The sequence below is a fragment of the Nuphar pumila genome, chromosome 1, assembly GCF_984573655.1.
Source record: "Nuphar pumila chromosome 1, dmNupPumi1.hap1.1, whole genome shotgun sequence".
NCBI classification, from domain to species: domain Eukaryota; kingdom Viridiplantae; phylum Streptophyta; class Magnoliopsida; order Nymphaeales; family Nymphaeaceae; genus Nuphar; species Nuphar pumila.
Window position 1 is genome coordinate 24,442,915 of NC_143249.1, and position 22,218 is coordinate 24,465,132.

The 22,218-nt window shown below is 40.5% G+C and overlaps 2 protein-coding genes across 2 annotated transcripts; one reads left to right on the forward strand and one right to left on the reverse strand.

Moving 5' to 3' along the window:
* Nucleotides 1-272: 272 nt before the first annotated feature.
* On the forward strand, nt 273-3,883 carry LOC149848382 (RAF-like serine/threonine-protein kinase 20). Its single transcript, XM_089993964.1, has 3 exons — nt 273-536; nt 641-1,864; nt 3,092-3,883. Exons 2-3 carry the CDS (start codon nt 1,678-1,680, stop codon nt 3,742-3,744), a joined length of 840 nt encoding a protein of 279 aa, XP_089850090.1. The 5' UTR covers nt 273-536; nt 641-1,677; the 3' UTR covers nt 3,745-3,883.
* Nucleotides 3,884-4,056: 173 nt separating this feature from the next.
* On the reverse strand, nt 4,057-17,833 carry LOC149848383 (stromal 70 kDa heat shock-related protein, chloroplastic-like). The gene is made up of 8 exons (XM_089993868.1): nt 16,874-17,833; nt 7,984-8,236; nt 7,470-7,549; nt 7,214-7,356; nt 7,037-7,135; nt 6,420-6,609; nt 5,158-5,556; nt 4,057-4,611 (listed from the first exon to the last, which is right to left on the reverse strand). Exons 1-8 carry the CDS (start codon nt 17,420-17,422, stop codon nt 4,219-4,221), a joined length of 2,106 nt encoding a protein of 701 aa, XP_089849994.1. The 5' UTR covers nt 17,423-17,833; the 3' UTR covers nt 4,057-4,218.
* Nucleotides 17,834-22,218: the final 4,385 nt, after the last annotated feature.

Genomic DNA, 22,218 nt, shown 5'->3' on the forward strand with positions numbered 1-22,218 from the left:
ATACAAAGGAAAAAGGACCTCACTTCTCATCCCAAATGCATAAACGCCCATCCCAGCGCCCAGATTCCAAACAGGTCCTTAAGATATTTAGAACACAAAAACACCTTAGAAGCTAATACATTAAAGTTCAACAGCCGGATCGAAATAAAAACTATGATAGGGGGGTCTCCGAAAAATCTGAAACGAAGGTGAAGACGAAATTATAATTTATCAAAAGGAGAAAAATGAAAAAAAAAGGCGGTGGCGGGTATTTAAGATATGAAGGGAGAGAGAGAGAGATGGGTGGTCATGGAAGCATGAGAGGGGTGGTGGGAGGGAGGAGAGAAGGGCTGAGCTCGAGAGGAGGAGAGGAGAGTTAGGAGACGGAGTTACCATCTCCACAAAAGTCATTCTCTCTCTCTGAGAGCCATTTTCGCTTCTGTTGGAGCGCCATCTCGGCTTTAGCCGTCTCTTCGTCTTCCTTTCGTCGGCCGTTTATGGAAGTTTGGCGGAGATCTCGCGCGTCGGTCGTTTCCACCTAAAGCGCTTCTTTCCGAGTATCCTCTCTCTCTCTGTCTCTCTGTTATCTTCTTCTTCTTCTTCTTCTTCTTCTTCTTCTTCTTCTTCTTCTGCTTTCTCTGATTCTGGTTCTCTTTTTTAGGTTCATGTTAGGACAATAGAATTTGTTGGCTATGCTGTTATTCTCTTCTTCTTGGATTATCTGGCTGTATTACGCCAGAAGAATGGGAAAACTAGGTTTACTGGATACTCTTTAGTGCTGCTTTTCATGAATTTAGGGTCATTTTTCTCTGAAGAGGAAGGATAAAACTTCGTTTTTTTTGCTCTTTTGTGTGAAATTAGGGTTCTTATTTGCTTTCTAGTGCTTTTTATCTTTTGAAGTTTTTTTTTTTTTGGCGTCAGGTTTCAAACAGAGAAAGGTTTTTGAAATATTACACGAAGTTTTCTCGATTATTCCTCTTTCCGCCCCTTCCTCTTCGATATCTAATCGGGAGACTCATTGTTTTGAAAAAAAGTTGGATTTTGCGGAACCTCAGAACGAATTTAAGAGAACCGGATTTTTTTTGGCGCTAAAGATATGAAAAAGGAAGAAAAAAATATATTTTTCATTTTCCTTCAGTTCTACGATTCCGTAACTTCTGAAAGGCTTCGTTTTCTCATTAAATTCATTATTTGTTAGGATTTGCATTGAATTCATCGTTCGGAAGTAAAGAAGAATGGAACAAAAAGCGATTTTCATTAGAGAATTAAGGAAATTAAATGCGGATCAAATGAAAATTAATTCTTTGCAATAAACAAGAAGATTTTCCTTAACGCAAAGTACTAAGGAAAAAAAAGTTTTTTTTGTTCTGGAGAAGAAAAAAGATAATTTTTCTTTAATTATCCGGCGATCGGAATATCCTGAAATCGATGGACGATCCTTCTGAACCTTACAGAAGTTCTGAAGAATCCCGTCGCTCCCGATCCCCTGAATCTTGCCTCCTGATTACTCGGCGTCTGGATCGATAAAGAATCGACGCGGTGGACGAAGAGATCCGTCTAACGAAACGTCCTTCCCTCGCCGGCGACTCTCCGGAGACGGTGCAAAAAGATCGGCGGAAACTCTGCGATCACTTCCATTCTCTCTCTCTATATATATATCTCTCTGTATCTGATCTTCCTTCTTCCGCGCTGGTGGCGATGGCAACGCTCGGTGAGGAGACGTTGCTGGCGTCGCCGGGATCGTCGAGCGAGTCGCCGAGGAATCGGGTGAAGTTCCTGTGCAGCTACGGGGGGCGGATCCTGCCGAGGCCATCCGACGGTCATCTCAAGTACGTCGGCGGCGAGACGCGCGTCGTCGCCGTTCCCCGGAACACCAATTTCTCAGGCAAGTTTTCCGGCCGCCGTCTTATTTTTCCCTTCTTTCCGTTTTGTTAAGAAGCCCCTCGTTTTCCCGGCTAACTGGCCCGTCACGTCACATTCTTCTTTGGAAATGACCGAAACATCACCTCATCGGAGCTGTTTGGTTCTGGAGTTTGGATCCCTTTTGGGTCAAACAGCCTGAGGGTGGAATTTATTATGGTTCCTTGGCTTGAGTATTCAGATCCATTGAGGGAAGTGAGTTTTGGGTTTGGTCAGATATCTGATAGGACCCGTACTGGATGCCTATAGATCAGATTTAGACCTGGATTTAGCAATTTACATCTGAATCCAGTTCAATTTTGACTCGGAGTACAAATTCAATCAAGATCCAATAAATGTCTGGCTTTCTCGCATCCTTATTTTATAAACATCAGACAATAGTTACCAGCAAACAAAATAGATACGAGAAGTGATGCATGAAGCGAAAACATGTATTAAAAGGTAGTATGAAGCGTGAAACTGTATTAGATTGGTAAGCGATTACGCAAGTACATGAAAAATAAAAAAGAAACACATATAAGGGAATATAAAGTGTTCGTAGAAGCAAATAAGAAATGATGTAAACATAATTATAAATAGATATAAAATCAACATGTAAGTTTGTTATAAAAAAATTATGATCTAATATAAAAAAAACGTAACTGGGTGGGAAGCTAGTGCCAAGTGATGAAAAGGATAAGTGAAATGAAATAGATTTGAAACTTTCTCTAAAGAGAATCAAGTTTCTCATATTTCAAAAGGGGGTTTCTCAAAGCTTTTCTTACTATCGAGGAAGCGAGCTTCTTGAAAGAACCAGCTTATCCATGTAGCAAGAAGCTTAATGCAACTATGTTTCAGCCTATCAAAACAAAATGAGAGTGAAGAAACGGATATGGATAGTTACGGGCTTTTAGCTCAAAGGGAAGGCCGTTTATCAACGTGTACGACGATTTGTTTATTGAGAGTTTCCGGTTTGTATATTGCTTGATTGCTTCATATGGCTTTTAGAGGTGCAACGGATCTGATACAGTGGATCATAGTTGATCTAAATCTATATCCAAATTTTGTGGTATTATATCCAAGGCTAGAATATAGATCACGTAGTTTGAGTCCAGGAAAGATAGATGTTTTAGTTTGAATCCATATTTGAGAATAAGGCCAGAATGGGTGAACATGTCCAGACTCTCTCTCTCTCATTATAGAGGAATTGCAGAGCTGATGAAGAAATTGACGACCCTTATCGATGCGGACGTGGTGCTCAAGTACCAGCTCTTCTCAGAGGACCTGGACTCTCTCATCTCCGTCACCTGCGATGAGGACCTACTCAACATGATCAATGAATACGACCGCCAGCAGTCCCTCGCCACCCCATCAGCAAGCACCGGTGCTGTCCGCCTCCGTGCCTTCCTATTTCCCGCCCACCCTCCTCTTGTCCTGCTTGATGCTGCCACCGACACCCTTGAGCAGCACTACATCGATGCCATCAATGGAATCCGTACCGCTTCCATCTCCTTCACTGGCCACCACCACCACCATCACCATCTCTTTCCTTCCTCTAGCGAGTGCTCCCTCCGAGCCACAGAGCAACCGGCCACCACCATCACCAAGGACATCATCACAGGCCCGCTGCAGAGGGTGTTCAGCTCACCCAATCTGCTCAGCAGCAGCGCATCCCACTCGAGGTTCTATGGCCAAAGGGAAGGGAAGTTGCCTGATACCACGGGCTGGGTGGGGCCTGCTAAAGGTCAGATAGGTCAGGCAATGCAGAGGAACGGTTCCGGCCGGTTCTACACTCCCATGCAGAAGGAATGCTATCATCGTAGAGAACGCAGTGATGGGTTCTTGTACAGCGACTGGAGTCTATAGGACGCGTTGGGCGTATCCAAACATTGGGGCGAGCAAATGAAAGTTGCACCCTTTAACCTTTCTGTGGGTCCTGTATTTTATGTATAATATAGTGTGATATATACCGATAGAAGCTCTCATAATTTACTATATTGCTTTTCATGCTTGTTTGAAAAGCGATGAATCGGTTGATAGATGCGGTCTCGTCTGCCTTCCGCTAATTCTCCGGTTAACGACCCATCGAATCGTCATTTTAATAGACCACGAAATTATAAAACTGGGAATTTTGGAATTTCCAAAGGTCGACTATCGACGCACACATACACAAACACCTCTCAAAATCATTCCACCCTCCATTCTAGACCCGCCAACCAAAATCGGTTTAACATTCCCAGGCAGAACCATATGTTACAGTACCAAAAATGAGATATTATAGAGACCAAAATAAGAAAAAAAAATTGTTTAAGATGTGGTTGGCAAAAAACTTATTAGCTCTCACTTACTGTCGGTGAAATCTGCATCAATGACATCCCCACCGTCTGCTGGGCCCTTGCTGGTAGGCCCGGCATCACCACCTGCGGCTGGCCCGCCTGCTGCTGCACCCGGCTGGTTGTAGAGGGACTGACCTAGCTGCATGACCTCCTGGTTCAGTGCTGCCATGCTGTCCTTCATGGCCTGCGTCGAACCGCCAGATATCGCACTCTTGAGCTCCTCCAGCTTGGCTTCCACCTTCTCCTTCACCTGAGCAGGCACCTTGTCCCCTAGCTCCTTGAGCTGCTTTTCCGTCTGGTAGACAACAGACTCGGCTTGGTTCTTTGTGTCGATTGAATCCCTCTTCTCCTTGTCTTCCTTGGCGAACTTCTCAGCCTCCTTAACCATCCTCTCCACCTGCAACCATACCAGCGTTTGCAAAGATCATGGAACCGTTTGACAATACCCAAACTCAACCAAGAAAATTTGGCCACCACAATGTTCAAATCTTCCTCATACACATTCCCAAGGATAGCAGGCAGCAACAGGGAAAGAAAACAAACAGAGAAATGGAGTCCAATTCACAGCACACACGATCAACCAAAACGGGGTTGATATAGAGATGAAAGAATAGCACGGACCCACAAAAGAAACAGCAGAGACCAAAGAGGAGAAAGGCAATTAAGGCCTTATAAAGGGGACTCGTATGATCGTGTCATAAACTAGGAAAATCCCTCAGAAGAGCTTCACAATCAAAGTGAATAAAAATGCAAGACCATGCTATCACAAAACTCTGTAAACAGGACAGCAATCAGAATCCCGATAGATAACTAAAAGTATGAAACATACATAAGCAGCCCAACCACAAAGCTGCAAAACTTGAAGGTTTAGATAAAGTCCAAAGATAATAGGTATAAATATAAACAAATGATCAAAATATAAGAATCGGTGCTGCATACATACCTCATCGCCAGGCAAGGTACTAGCACCAGTGATGGTAATATCCTGCTTCTTCCCTGTGCCCTTATCGACGGCAGCAACAGAAAGGATACCATTGGCATCAATGTCGAACTTGACTTCTATCTGGGGAACTCCACGTGGTGCTGGGGGTATACCATCAAGTCGGAAGCTACCAAGGGACTTGTTGTCCCTCACAAACTCTCTCTCTCCCTGCAAAACATTGATCTCCACACTAGTCTGTGAGTCAGCCGCTGTGGAGAAGACTTCAGACTTTGAGGTTGGAAGTGTGGTGTTTCGAGGGATGATCTTGGTCATCACACCACCAAGTGTTTCCAGACCAAGGGACAAGGGGGTCACGTCCAACAGAACAATGTCACTGACATCACCAGCCAAAACACCAGCCTGAAAGAACAGCCAATATGCAAGTGTGAAGTTTCCCTCAAAGTCTTCTCGGTGCATTGTCAGAATGAAGGCACATTATCTAGAACACCTTTAACAGTCAACGCATGCATTTAACATCAGTAATCTGGACACAAGGCATACTTTCTCATCCCGGTCTAACTCAGCACAGTAGAACATCTGGAATGCCTTGGTTAACTTCACACCAATATCAATGGTCGTACTAACTCAGCTAATAACAAGCTTGCAGCCATGACTAAAATCCTTTCACTTGGTAGACTCACTTTATATATGAAAGGTTATTTGGGCAAAAGCTTACAAAATAAAACTGGCAAAAGGACTACTTTCTCCACAAGGGAGTTGAATTCGGGTTAATCTTAAAGAGGTGAGAAAGAAGCACAGGCAAGAGATATGAACAGTAACACAAAACGTGTATGTAGTCAGGTCGACGTTATATATAACTTGGTACCAGTGTGTGAACTAAATGCCGGTGTAGGTGTAATGAACTAAGGATATTGATTTTCCAAACAAGAGATATCATAAAACATTGTGGTTCTCAATGCATCTAATAGATGGACTGAGAGTTTCCCCACAACAGAACATGCATATGGAGAGCAACAATTTTGTCATCTAGAGCATCAGAAATGCCCAAATATCCTAGAAACAGAGGGGCTGCATACTTGCTCAAGTAAATTCAGCTCAATCTGTGAAACTGATCGCAAAAAAACTTCACTGCAAGCATTCTGAAACAAGTACCCAAATTTCAAGATAGGGTTCCCTCTGAAAGAACTTCATTTCATAAAACAGGAGAATATGGCACATGGTGCTGAAAGATATCATAGGAGAAATGCATGGAAAAACTTTACCTGTACTGCTGCTCCGAGAGCAACGACTTCATCTGGATTGACAGAAACATTAGGCTCTTTTCCAGTCATCTTCTTCACGATCTCCTGCACAGCTGGAATCCTTGTCGATCCACCAACAAGAATCACCTCATCCAAATCCTTGAACGAGAGTTTTGCATCCCTGAGTGAATTTTCCACAGGTTTTCTCAACCTAAGAGGTGAAACCAGATTAGTCAGACAATGAAACAATAATGGTACAATTTCTGAATAAAAAAAAACTTCAGAAACCCTTTTTCTTTCAAGTAATCCACAAAGGAAAATTGGAATATCAATTGACATCGTTTCTCTTTTATTTCAAGTCAGTGCAACCAATCCACATTATAAGTGGCTCGCAAATGACGTATGGAATTGAGCAAAGGCAATACATATCCAGGATAAAGAAGGTTCCACAAAACTTGGAGTAACTTGAAAAAAAAAAAATAAAACAGACCCAGTGAAGTCTTCCCCATCACATATATGTTACTAGAAGTATTCCGACTCCAGCAACCACGAGAGAAATCATTCCATCAAACTCCATCTGATGTTTTCATTAATGGAAATCGATATAGTAGCTTCAGGCATACAATGAAAATACTTACCGATCAAGCAAATCTGAGCACAGCTCTTCAAACTTGGCCCTTGTCAGAGTTGTCTCAATATGTTTTGGGCCTTCAGCTGTTGCAGTAATAAAAGGCAAGCTGCAGAAGAAACCAGTTGATGGTCAATTGAGAGAATAAAAAAGAATCAGAATCATGAAATTTAAAATATGCTAAAACCTTATGTTTGTCTGAGTCAATGATGAGAGCTCCATCTTGGCCTTCTCTGCTGTTTCAGTCAGACGCTGTAGAGCTTGCTTATCCTTTAATAGCTCTATACCCTCATCCCTCTTAAAGTTACCGGCAAGCCAATCCACAATTCTCTGTTTCATTAAATGTTAGAAAAGTATCAATAACAACAAAAATATATACACAACATGCAATTGCTGCATACAACAAATTTTTTTATCTCATATAATGTAGAGGATGAGAGAACCTTATCAAAGTCATCCCCGCCCAAATGAGTATCCCCAGATGTGGAAAGCACCTCAAAGACACCATCTCCAACCTCAAGAACTACATGTATATTGAGATAAGCATAATTAATACAAAGCCAACATACATAAAAGAAAAAAGTAAGGAGAATATAAAGATCAATGATAATTCAAAGCAATAATCCATGATAATCTGAACCATGGAAAATAACTTGATGACTGATAAAGGAACAAAAAAAATTTGTCATCCTATAATTTGACCAACTATGCTGAGAATACCACACAGAAGAGGGAGGGTAGTTGACCCAGAAATCAAGGCAACACCAAAAAGATGCCCCAGTCAAAGAAAAGTGAGACTTTCCCCTTTGATACATCATGAACCAATAAACCACACAAACAAAGAAACAAATTGGTGTTTTTTCTTTACAATCAGGGGAAACCCACTTTTAGAAAGATCGCACAACGAATGAACTGAATATAACAGTAAGGAATGATCAGAGGGGCAAGTGGGACTACCTGAGACATCAAAGGTCCCTCCACCAAGATCAAAAACTAGAATGGTCTCGTTGTTCTTCTTCTCAAACCCATATGCCAAGGAAGCAGCAGTTGGTTCATTAATGATACGAAGAACTTCTAATCCAGCAATCCGCCCAGCATCCTTGGTTGCAGTCCTTTGGGAGTCATTGAAGTAAGCAGGCACAGTAACCACTGCTTTCTGGACTTTATCATTTAAGAACTTTGATGCATCGTCTACAAGCTTTCTCAAAACCTAAAGAAACAGAATATTTCAACTACATAAGTAGACAGCAGTTGGAAAAATCAAGAAGACTACATGCCATATAATAAAGAATGCACTACTTCTCAGAACATTAATCATGAATGCCGAGAATACGATTTTCTTCTTAATAACATACGACAGTTGAGAGTGAAGCATCTCCATCTTCACACCTTTACAGAAAATAATTCATAAACACCTCTACTTAATTATACTGCTAACTATTTCATGAAAAAAAAAGAACATTAGAACAGATATGGTTACAACCAGTGTTATTAAAAACGCGCCTCAAGGAGTAAAAAGCATGTCTTGCCTCAAGGCGACGTGCGCCTCATACGCCTTGAGGCGCACCTCAAGGTGAGGCATATAAGCCTTGGATTTTTGGTCAAATGGGGGAGGCGTATACGCCTCAGATTTTTGGTCCAATGAGGGTCAAAGCTCCCATTTGACAAAAAAATAGAGTTTAAAAAAAAGGGCCCCCAACCCTAATTAAGGTCGGGGTCCCTAATGTTTTATCTCTCTCTCTCTCTCACACACACACACAATCTCTCTCTCTCTTGTCTCTCTCTCGTTTCTCACTCGCCTTTCGGAAGAAGAAGAAGAACTACAAGAAAGGGCACACAAAGTCTTGTCCATCTTTTCATTGAGATGTATCTGTTTTTTTTTTGCTGACGGTTTTCAACAAGATTTCAATAGAAAAAAGTTACAGCTCATAGATTTCAACGAGATTTCAATAGATAAAGGTTGATTCAAGCTCTTTGCAGCATGGTTAGCAAACTCGGCGAGTCAGCTCGTGACTTGCCCGAGTTAAAAAACAGTATCTTAGTTAGGGACTAAACTCGCCGAGTTTGCTAACCCCAAGGTGTTCTGCAACTGATATATTATAATGACAGAAGTTGGAGAAATAGAGCATATGTATTGAGGAAGACATAAATGATAAATACATTGTGAATAGCTCATTTATGACAGTATTTTTGAAGTCTGTTGACATCAACGACATGGAAAAAACTTTTGCAAATTTGTGTAAGTTGTTTAAAGAAGTTGTTAAAAAAGTTGGTGAAAGTAATGTGGTGCAATTCATTGCAGATAATGCATCAAATTATGTGGCAGCTGAGAATAAGTTAATAGCAGAAAAAATATGTTTTTGGACACCATGTGTGATGCATTGCTTGGATATGATGTTAAAAGATATTGAAAATATATCAATTTTTAAAGATACAGTGAAAATGGCAAAAAAATTTACAAGATATATCTATAGTCATGCATGAGTATTAAATTTGACGAGAAAGTTCACAAAGAAGAAAGAATATTTACGTCTAGCCATCACTCGTTTTGCCACAACATATCTCACACTTAATAGTATTGAATGTTATAAAAAAGAGTTAAAGTTGACGTTCTTGTCTTCAAATTTTAGATCATCTAATTACTATAAGAAATCTGATGCTAAGAATATTTCTTATATTGTTCTTAATGATCATAAGTTTTGGGCTGCCATATCATTGTTAAAATATAGTTTGTGTATGGATCTGGATCCAAATCCATACGCATGTTAAATGAAACACATGCACAGTACAGTTTCATTAATGGCATTCTTGTAATACCTCTGAAATTAAAAGACTCATTGTATATCTGTTGTTTTTTATAAAGCTTAGGGTTTGGAGGTCGAGCCTGCGTGCGCCGCCCCAGCCATTGTGCATCTCCTTCTCCCTCTCTATCTCCTTTCCTGTGCAAGCCGAACCACACATACACCCATACAAAATCTCATATGGTATCAGAGCTTGATGTTGTGGAATCCTATCAGAGGCGTGTTCAACGAGATCTGAAGAAACAAGTTTTGGTTCATCTTTCCCCCTTTTTTTATTCTCTTCCACGAACCCTTCTATGCAACTCGTTCTTTTCTGCTATTTTTTGACTAAGTGATCTCAACCTTGTTTGTTTCTTTCCATTCGTTTTGTTTGCTTATTCATTGTCCCATTGATATGGATTACTCCTCGTCATCCGGTCCCTCTGCAAATTTCTTGAGTCACCTCGTTACAGAAAAACTTACTCATTCTAATTTTTTGACCTGGAAGAGGCAAATCCTTCCTTTTATACGAAGTCAGGATCTCGATGAACATCTGGATGTTTTAGTTCCTATACCACCATGACTTATTTTGCAGGAAACCAAGAATGAGAAGGGTGACACAATTACCATTTCTATTAAGAATCCAGAGTATACAGCTTGGAGGAAGCGGGATCAGTCTTTGGTTGCTTATATTACGTCAACACTCTCTCAAGAAGTGTTGGTTACTCTTTCAGATGATTGCACTTCGGCGGATCTATGGAGTAAGTTGTCTCAGACATACTCTCAGATATCAGAAGCCCGAGTCATGTACTTAAAAAATGAATTTCAAAGTTTGAAGAAAGGCTCCATGACAGTCATGGAATACATAGGCCGCTTGAAGAGTATTACTGACCAATTGGCGGTTATTGGAAATGCTATTGCAGATAAATATAAGGTTCAACAACTTCTCAATGGATTGAGTCCTGATTTTGACATATTTACCACAGCTTTATCATGCCTTCCTCACTTGCCCACCTTTGACGACCTTCAAGCAAAACTTCTCCAGCATAAGATGATTATGAAACAAAGGGCAGACGGAAATAAATCAGCTCGTCCTCATTCAGTTTTGGCCATGGACACTTCTGTAGGTTTTGGACGAGGAAATGGAGGGCATCAAGAAGGCAGAGGCCGCAGACGTTTTTGGGCAGGGAGGACGTGGTATCTTGCCTACACCTAATATTTCAGGAGCTTTTAATACAGAGAATCAGAGGAGAGTGCCCACTTGTTTCTTATGTAACAAAAGAGGACATGTGAAAGCTGATTGTTGGTTCAATCTACAGAATAGAGAAAAAATAAACAAAATTGAGAATAAATCAGCTACTACTGTGGACACGAAAGTGCCATCCACAGATGTGCAACTTTTGTTATAATCATTGTCACATATGCCGATCAAGCAAAATGAACAAGGCGAATGATATGTTGATTCAGGTGCCGCCACACATGTTACAGGCGGGTAAGTTATCTCACTTATTGCCTTATTTTGAAAAAGGTAGTATAGTTACAGGAGATGAAACTTACCACTCCATTAGTCATACTGGCAGTGCACATATCCCTATGTCAAAGTCCTCACTTCACTTGTCCAATGTCCTTCTTGCTCCTAATATTAAAAAGAACATTGTTTTTGCAGCTAAACTTGTTGACGATATGAATTCTTCCGTCGAATTTACTCCATCTTCTGTTTATGTTAATGATCTACGAATGAAGGAGACGTTCGCTAAGGGAGAGCGACAATGAAACATGTACGTATTCAAGGAGATTCCTTCAGTGTCTTCGCCTTCAGTCTCAGTCCTCCAGTTGAAGTCGTCCAAGCATTCTTCAGTGTCTTCGCCTTCAGAGTCTTTGTTTTTCCCTTCATTGGAAGTTTTTAATTCATCTCATTGTAATAAGCCAGATATTTGGCATAGTCGTCTGGGACATTATAGTCGGGGTTTCGTTGAAAATCTTGTATATGATGGTCTTCTTCCAGAGTCTAGTTTATGTTCATTTTTTGATAATAATAATAAATGTTCTTCATGCCAACTCTGCAAAAGCCATGTTCTTCCGTTTCATATTATAAATAAAAGGGCTTCAAAGCCATTTGAGATTATTTGTTCCGATGTTTGGGGACCCACACCTATTCTTTCTCTTTCTGGCAGTCGTTACTATGTTGTCTTTATTTATTCTTATTCCCGTTATACTTGGATATATTTCTTAAAATACAAGCATGAAGTTTTTCAAATATTTCGGGAATTCCATTCGATGGTCAAAACAAAGTTTGCTTGTAATATTGTACATTTACAATGTGATGGTGGAGGAGAGTATTCATCAAACGAGTTTATTGCCTTTCTTCGGGATAAAGGAATAAGTCAACATGTTTCTTGCCCTCATACTCCTCAACAAAATGGGGTTGCGGAGAGGAAACACATGCATATTGTCGAGAGCGCGATGAGCATGTTACATGATAGCAATGTGCCTGTTAGTCTCTGGACAGAAGTTTTTCACACATCTGTTCATATCATAAATCGTCTTCCTATGGCACTTTTGGATCGGAAATCTCCCTATTATATTTTATTTGGGCAACATCCCTCTTACGATGAGCTGCGTGTTTTTTGTTGTGTATGTTATGTACATATTGATTCATCTCTGCGAAATAAGTTTCAGGACAAGGCCGTCAAGTGCAGATTTGTTGGGTATGCGGATGAATACAAAGGTTATCGATGCTATGACCTTACTACAAAACGTATTAGGACCTCCAGAAATGTTGTTTTTGACGAACGGAATTTTCAGGTCAATGACTCTGCAGCGTTGCCATCTCGAGAATTAGAGGTATAAGATCCATGGATGAGCACATATCTTTTTGCTAATACAGGAGAAACATGTCAGACAAATTGTCCTTCCTTCGGCTTGAGTAGGGAGTTGAATGACTCACAGATGCATGTTGAATTATCTTCAGTTGAGCCACCCCCAGTAGAACACTTCTCTGAACAGATATACACTAGACGGGATAAAAATACAGAGCCGAGGAATGTGGAAAGCATCGCCAATGATCCGGCTCAAAAGCCGTCACGCATTAGGCGTCCTATTCAACGATGGGTGAGTTATGAGACCTTTTCCCTTGATTTCCAATTGTTTATGTCTCAGCTCACAAAACAGGATGAACCCACTTGTTTTAATCAAGCTCTTCAATCCCGTCATGGGACCGAAGCTATGAATGAAGAAATAGAAGCACTTCATGAATGCCAGACCTGGGAAATAGTTTCTCGGCCAGAAGGAAAGAATGTAGTTGGCTCAAAATGGGTTTATAAAACAAAGTATAAGCCTGAAGGAAGTATTGACAGATATAAGGCGCGACTTGTTGCTCGAGGATTCACACAACAATATGGTGAAGACTGCGATGAAACTTTTAGTCCGGTAGTCAAAATGGGTATTATTCGTATCATCATATCCCTAGCAGTCGATCGATGGAGCCTTAACCAGATGAATGTTAAAAATGCATTTTTGCATGAAACTTTAAAGGAAGAAGTGTATATGGAGCAACCTCCTGGTTATGCCGAGAAGAATCCTACTGCCTGGGTGTGCAAACTAAGAAAATCTCTGTATGGGTTGAAACAGGCATCTCGTTCTTGGTTTGAAAGTTTCTCTATGCAAATTCAAAGTTATGGTTTTAGAAGATGCACTCTGGATCACTCACTCTTTATTTACCAAAAGGCAGACATTGTCATACTTAAAAGTTCTTCTTATATATGTTGATGACATTGTGATCACTGGGAGCTCAGATAATCATGTGCAAGACCTGAAACAGTTTTTAATGAAAACTTTCAAGATGAAAGATTTAGGGGAGTTGAGGTACTTTCTTGGTGTGGAAGTTGACAGACAACAAGACACATTGACATTCATGCAACAAAAATACACTATTGACCTTCTGGAAAGAGCCGGAATGACGAATTGCAAACCAGTCAGCACTCCTAGTGTATTACATCAAAGGTTGAGCTCTGAAAATGGTCATCTTTGTGTCAACCCTACAACGTATAGAAGTCTCGTGGGGATGTTACAATACTTGACCTTTACCAGACCTGATATAGTTTATGCTGTCAATCAGGTATCCTAGTTTATGCATGCTCCAATGGAGGGTCATATAGAAGTTGTGAAGCGCATTCTACGCTATTTAAAAAGAACTATAGGAGACAGACTTGTTTATCGCAAGAACGATAATCTGCATAGAGGACATGAACTCATCACTTATACAGACACAAATTGGGCAGGGGATCCAGACGAGAGACGACCTGTCTCTGGATATTGTGTATATATTGGACACAATTTAGTGTCCTGGAGCAACAGAAAACAAAAGGCAGTGGCACGATCGAGTACAGAGACTGAATACAAATTGATGGCTGCAGGCACGACAAAAGCTACATGGATTAGACACTTATTGAGTGATCTTAGGGAGACAATTATTCGATCATTTCTTCTATGTGACAATCAAAGTGCAATAAACATTGCATGTAATCCTATCCAGCATAGCAGAATAAAGCACATTGAGATTGATCAACATTTTATACGACAGAAAGTCGAGACGAAGGAGATAGAACTACGTCATGTTAGAACAGAAGATTAAGTGGCAGACCTGTTTACCAAGGGGTTAACAGGACGTCAATTTTGGCTATTGAAGAGCAAGTTGTACATGCTCCAAAATCACGTACAACTTGAGGGAGGGTGTTAAAATATAGTTTGTGTATGGATCTGGATCCAGATCCATACGCATGTTAAATGAAACACATGCACAATACAGTTTCATTAATGGCATTCTTGTAATACCTCTGAAATTAAAAGACTCATTGTATATCTGTTGTTTTTTATAAAGCTTAGGGTTTGGAGGTCGAGCCTGCGTGCGCCGCCCCAACCATTGTGCATCTCCTTCTCTCTCTCTCCTTTCCTGTGCAAGCTGAACCACACATACACCCATACAAAATCTCATAATCATGTGCAATTAAAGCTTAACCGCCTCTCATGAAAGTGTTGCAATTAGTGGATGCAAATGAAACTGCTATGGGATTTTTGTATGAGGCAATGGATAGAGCAAAGGAGGAAATGCTTCAAACATTTACAATGTTAAAAAAAAATATAAACCTATTTGAGATATCATTGACAGACGATGGGACTTGCAACTTCATAAGCTTTTGCATGCAACAACCTATTATTTAAATCCAAATTTCATTATGCTGACAACTTCAACCCAGATTGAGAAGTTATGAGTGACTTTTATAATTGAGTCAAAAGATTGGTTTCTGATGCAAATGTTTGGTTGAAAATTACAACACAATTCAATGCATTAAAAAAGCAAAGGGGTTGTTTGGTAGAGAGGCAGCCGTTACAACAAGAAAATTAAAAAATCCTGGTAAGTTTGCAATTATATTGTTATTTGTTAATATTTTCTTTATGTTTTTATTAATTGTGACATTCTTAATGTTTTTATCAATTTTTTATTGTTTTATTTAAATGCAGCTAATTGGTAGAGTTCATTTGGGCACGAAAATCCTGAATTGATGAATTTTGCAATTCGAATTCTAAGTTCGACATGTAGTGCATTGGGTTGTGAGAAGAATTGGAGTACTTTCTCATTGGTTTGTGACTTTGTATTTTATTTTTGAAATACATTTTTATAAGTGTAATTATCTTATAATTGATTATCAATGATTTGAAATTATAAATGCATAAAAAATAGAGGAATATACTTGAACAAGAAAAGATGAATGCATTGGTTTTTATAATGTATAATATAAAATTAAGAGAAAAATATGAGAAAGAGTGCTACCAAAGACCCTATATGTCTAGATCATATAGACTCAGACGATGAGTGGATTGCCTAGTGATCCCATTTGGTTGGAGAATTCATGGTTCGATCTTAACTTCAACATAAATGAGATGCATGTGCCTATTGAAAAAGTCACTTTACCTCATGATTCACAAAATGGTTCTAGGCAAGACAGGTCTTCAAGAGATCGATGTAAAGCTATATTCATTTTACCTTGCTATGAATATAAATGTATTTTTTTAATTAGATAAAATAAGTATTTAATACATGATTTTTTATTAAAGAAAAAAGAAAAGCAAAAGAAGTGACCGAAGATGTGGAGGAAGAAAGTGCAGATGACGAAGAGTCTGAGAATGAGGATGAAAGAGAACCATATGATGACATTGAAAACTTAGATGTTGATGATGACGAGACACAAGAAGAGCCTAGGCCCTAATTCATATCATAGGGCTATGGGCATTAATATATTTTTGAAGGTCTTTAATTTGCGCTTGTGAATGTTAACAAACTTTGGACAAATATATTAACATTTGGTTGTTAATGCTAACATGCATTTTCTAATTATGACATTATGTTAATGCTAATATGCATTTCATTGTTAATGTTAATTTTTTATTGAATGAACACTCATATTTTATTTCTTAGATACTTGCATAGATTAAGTTGTTGCATTAATGTTACTTTTACACGTTAATCTCATATTTTTTTCAGTATTTAATTGAGAATTTTTATTTCTTGTTGGTTGTTGTTTCATCAATAAAGCATTTTTTATTCATTTGTATATTTAGATATTTTTTATAGTTTTTTTAAAGTTTTCAAATTTTTTTTTGAAGCTTAGCCTTGCCTCAGATTTTGGTGGAGCTCATTGCTACGCCTCAAAGCTTTTCACAACACTGGTCACAACAAAGTCAGTAAAACAAATTCTACTCAAAAGTATCAATCAACAAAAATGCAAAAAGGGAAAAAATCCTCCAACATCACTTACAATTAGCATGAGGCTCTTTATGACACATTTCTATCAGTCTACAAACAACAAATTTTGGAGACCAAATAAATAGAAAATTTCAACAATCCAACAGAGTTCGCTCTGAAATCATTCACGAAATATTTCTCCACAGAAACTCCCAAACCGCAATTTAGACACACAAACACTTGAAACCTGCATTCCCCTCTAAAGAGAAAAAGAGAAAAAAGAAAAAAACAAAACCATTATTCCAGAAGTTTGAGAGAGACGAACCTGCGCAGAGATTTCCTCGGCAGCAAACTGCTTTCCAATTGCCGGGCACTCGAGCTTGACGTTACCATTCTCATCCCGAACAACCCTGTAAGATACTTGCTTTGATTCCTCGTCTACCTCCGCCATCTTCCTCCCTATAAACCTCTTCACCGAGAAGAACGTGTTCTCTGGGTTCACGACGGACTGCCTCTTTGCAATCTGACCCACAAGCCTGTCGCCGTTCTTGGTGTAAGCCACCACCGAGGGGGTCGTCCTCTGCCCCTCGGCGTTCGTCACGATGGTGGGCTTCCCTCCCTCCATCGCGGCTACGGCCGAGTTCGTCGTCCCGAGGTCAATGCCCACCACCTTCTCACTCACCACCCTGACCGGACCAACACGGTCGTTCCTCCCATTGCGCCGGAGCTTCAGGAACGCCGGGCGCGAGGAATTTAAGAAGGGTTTCGTCGACAGCCTCTGGCCGAAGAAGACGGTGTTCGAAGACGAAGGCTTCTTCGAACGAGAGGGGAAGACGGAGCCACCGAGGACGTGAATCTGCGCAGCAGAAGCCATTTTCCTCTAGACCCTTGGAAAAACCAGATTCCACCGCCCTAGGAAACTAGGGTTAAGGCTTTTTTAAACGATGAAACAGAAATGGGATACAATGGGAAAAAGCGGGAAACACTTATTTCTATGTTGGGGTTTCCACAGAACAAACTGAAACTAGAGCAAAAAGCAAACAGAAACACTAGACCACCACCAAAAATTCTAATATGAACCAGAAAACCCCCAATCTGAACCAGATAAACCCCAGAAAACGAAATTTTCTCGGGAAAAAGGGTTTGGGAAATGGGAATGCAGAGAATTGGGCTAGAAATGCTGAGAGAGACAGATGAGAATGGGCGAAATCGGAGGAAATTTTAGGGTTTGGTTGATTTTCTATCTACTTCACTTTTTTGGCTCTATTTTTCAGAGAGAAGACTAGGAGATAAAGAGAAAGACGGAGAGTTTATAAGAAGGTTTCTGAGGGGTAGGGAGGGACACGTGTCGGTATCGCGATGGTTGGATGGGTCTGCCCACAGTGGGCTTGAGCTTCCATCCGCTTCATGGCTCGTTCTAAGTCTCTAGTAGCTTCCTTTCTCACTGGACTTAAAAAAAAATGGGTATTAGGATGTGGATCTCTTACCCGTTTCAACCATATCCATTTTGAACTTATTGAATATGGATGGTATCGCCCATGTAACTATATCACAATAATTGAATCGGCTGATTCTCCGAATCATTTTCAAAATCGATCCAGACCCGAAGCCATCTCTAACAACATTAAAATCCCTTCTCTAGGTGTATGCTCACTAAAATCTTGTTTTTATCCATGCAACCATAATAAACCAGCCGAATTTTCAAATGATTCATCACTTGGATTGTTCCTTACAGTGGAAGAAGTATTTATACCCTATACAAGCACACAGACTCAAATCGGATCTTGTCCATCTAGATCCAACCCAATTACAATAACTAAACCCATACAACCATAACAAAGAAGCATGACACATACAAATCAAAGTCCACATACGATCCAAACAAGCCATAACCAACATACTTCTAAACTACTACTACTATGCTACTAGCAAGTGGGTTGGTAACAAGGCTTTATCTATTTATAGAGCTTCTGGGTTCTCTATTAATTGTCTTATAAATATTTTAGATGATTTTGAAAAAAATAAAAGGATGCAGAGATGATGTTCAGCAGATCAAAATCCTCTTATATCTCCTAAATATTTAAGGTAAAGCTAGAATTAGCTTTTTTAATATTGACTAGATTGTAGGAGCCTTGATTTTTCAAATACATGTGTTTGTCATTGTTTTATGGCAGACTCAAGGCCCTACCACCTAGGCAATCGAGGTGGATAATTCATCGACTGCAATAGCGATAGGTGTAATCCATGAAAATGTTGGTCACTTCATAAGCCCACAAGGTCATGAACAAAATAAGGTGTAGTTTTTCATACTGTTAATATAGTTTGCATCACTAAAAAGTTAGTTAATTTCTATCTTATATTGTAATCTATGAGAACGGGTTCATCCCATTGCTCGCCAGCACCACACCCATGATGCTTAAATGGTCAGGTGGCTTTAGGAGAGGAGTTTTTTTTTTATTATTTATAACCCAATGAAACCGCACCCGAAGATCTGGTCGCGCTGGCTCAGCCTGCCATACCTACGGTCGTCGTGCAGGCAACATAGAACTCCGAGGCTAGGACACTTGCCCACAGGAACTATGTTACTTGTTGGCTTGCGCAGAGGCGACACCCAAGAGAAACAAACCTTGACTGTCCATCTAGCAACCAATGCCCCACCCACTCCTTGAGGCTTTCTATAGGAGTTGGTTTCAAGATTTGCTGATTGCTAGCTACCTTTGCAAGATCGTAGTTGAAATGTCCAAGCTTGAGGGATTTGCCGATTTTTGGTAAATGTCTCATGAAAAACAGGAGAGAATCTCAGGGATCAAGTAAATCACCCCTGCCACCCTCCCACGCTTTAGCCTTGTAACAAGGGATGACATCTCAGGTATCAAATTCACGATGTCCTTCAACTTAGAATGTCATAAGCTGACCAAGAAAGCCAGGTGTGCCAAGCCCTCTAGACAGCACATTTGATGTCGACCTTGTGGAGAACGGTAGATTGTAAATGAAGCTCAAATCTTCCTCTTTCATGTCCACAACTTGCATGCAGAAAGAAGCAGAGACGTAGTTAGGCAAAGCTATAAGGTTTTTTAGAGATGAATATTTGTTGGAGTGGAAAAACAAGAAAAATGAAGTGGGTGAGGTTAATTTCTTTAAAAACACAAGTTTTAACTTTTAGTATTAGCAAGTAAAGAGGTGCTGGTCATCCAAGTTTTACAGCCCTCCAAAACTTTTGACTTACATGATGTTAATGAACTTAGTGAAAATACAAATAAGGTCCCAAGTTCCTCTCTCTCTCTCTCTCTCTCTCTCTCTCTCTCTCTCTCTCTCTCTCTCTCTCTATATATATATATATATAGATAGATAGAGAGAGAGACTGTTTGGTAGGAGCAGTTTGTGCAAGTCACCATGTGATGGGACGTTGCCAGTTTGAACCACGCTGATATGGGTGGTTGAATTACTGTCTAGTTTTATAGCCAGCCACCAATAGGGCTTGTCTATTAGTATGGAAGGGTGTGTGGGCCCCACACACCCACAAAAATGTGTGTGTTAAGTTCCTACTGCATGTATGCCAGTTTCTTGCCTTGTCATTTCCCATTCACGTAACTCGGACTGTCAACCGATCAGGTTATGTCCCAAACTGAATCTTATAGGGTCTAGATTTGGTTACAAAGAAAGGGGTCCAATCAATTATCCGGGTCAGACTCATGAGGTCCCATTATTAAATAGGTTAGGTATGGTTTACAAAATTTTATACCAAACCTGGGTCAGGCCCAGTTCCGATTAAGATTCGCAATTTTTAACGTAAAATATTTAAAAAATATCATTCTACAGGACAGACCAGTGGTTTATGTAATTCTTATCCTGACCAGGTATAGTTTATATTCTAAAAATCTGATCTGACCCAAATCCAGATACAACACCCGCATCACTTAATCAGACCAAGGTTTGGACCCATATATTTAAATGGATCCGACTGGTTGAAACCCCTACACATAACCCACAATCTGTTTGATTAAGATGTTCAAATTCAAAGTATATGTTTGGTGACAGCTTAGTTGCGAATGCGTGGTAGGTTTGAAAACAAGGCCACTTGCCAGCAAAAGAATTAATTTCTCATAGTATCCTGCACGCCTGTTTGAGAACTTCAAGCTCTGCAAAGAGCCACATTATTCACAGACTAGCAAACGTGGGAACAAGCAGTGTTCATGCAAATCTTGGAACTCATTGTTCTGGCTTCCCTTTGCAGGAGAGTTTGAAATACCACTAGAACTCTTTGTCACTGTTTCATAGTGCGATTTCTAGCATTCCCCCAAAGAACATCAGAGATTTGTTTTACCATATCACCTAAACGTCCACATCTAAGGTCCACACGCCCACAAAGTTAATGTTTGGCCCACCTACAAAGCTGTTTTTTTTTCAACGCAAACTGGGGTTAGGGAGACCCCCACCAGCGGTTTTGAACCTGCAACATCCCACCACAAGGAGACGTGCACAGACAGCTCCTACCAACCAGTGTTGTGAGAGGCGCCTCAGTACCTGAAGCGCCTCAGAGGCGAGGCACACGCTCAAGGTACTGAGGCGTTGCTGTGATGCGCAAATTGCCTCTCATCACAGTTCCCGGTTACAAATTCCCCGGTGGTGAACTTCGCCGTTGGCTGCTCAGTCTTCTCCGACCACCGGACGTGCCCCCCCTCGCTTCCGTACCAGTTGGATGCGTGGTCCTTCTCCTACTGCCTCCCCTCCCACCGCTTCACTTCCAGTCCAGTTGTGAGAGGCGAAGCGCACGCCTCGCTTCGCCTCATCGCATTTAACAACCTTGCTACCAACCACACAGAGCCCCGTTGGTACCGACAAAGCTGCTTTTCACGCTCTAACAAAAGCTTAAAACCTGTTCCACCAAACGACTCAGAGAGCCAAGGCCACGTTTAGCAACTATCTATGCTTGGGAGCCTTGAAATGGGATGGAAACATGGTTTCAGTGGGAAGCAGATCAGGTCATGCTGAACATGAGTGTTTTTGCTCATGCGGACATCGTGGCCATCCGATTTGCATTTTAAAAAGCTCAAAAGTCAACAAAAGCACGTGGCATTCATCCAAAATGCAAACAGACGGCGCCATGAGCAAAAACACTCATGTTCAGCATGACCTGAACTGCTTCCGTTTCCAGCGTGTCACCAAAGTGATGTTGAGAGATGGAGTTGCTAAAAACATCTTTCAACACCGCTGCTCCCAAACAGCAAGAGAATGAGAGCATGGTGGAAAACACAACACAACCTCCGATTCAAGGCTCCCAAACATAACTTAAAACACATGAATGCCTAGGAAACACAACCAAGTCGTGCATGCATGTGCAAAAAGAAATTAACATGATCAAAAGGGAATCTCAAGATGAATGTCAAAGGATTGACGTGCCCTACGAGACCGAAAATCCAAGGGCTTCTACCTTGAGATGGACCGCTGATCAGGTTGCTCAAGCAGGTAACATGGTGGACAGAGTTCAAATGAAGATCTATTTGTAGATTGGTTTCCGGTCTTTTAATCCCCACGGCTCAAGTCGTCAATCAAGGCTGGCTCACACCCCATCAACCAATGCAAGATTTACATCAAACAGAGTAAAGCTCACTCAGAGGCACCTGAACATCAGATATGTTGAAAGATGCCTAACCACAAAAACAAGCAACT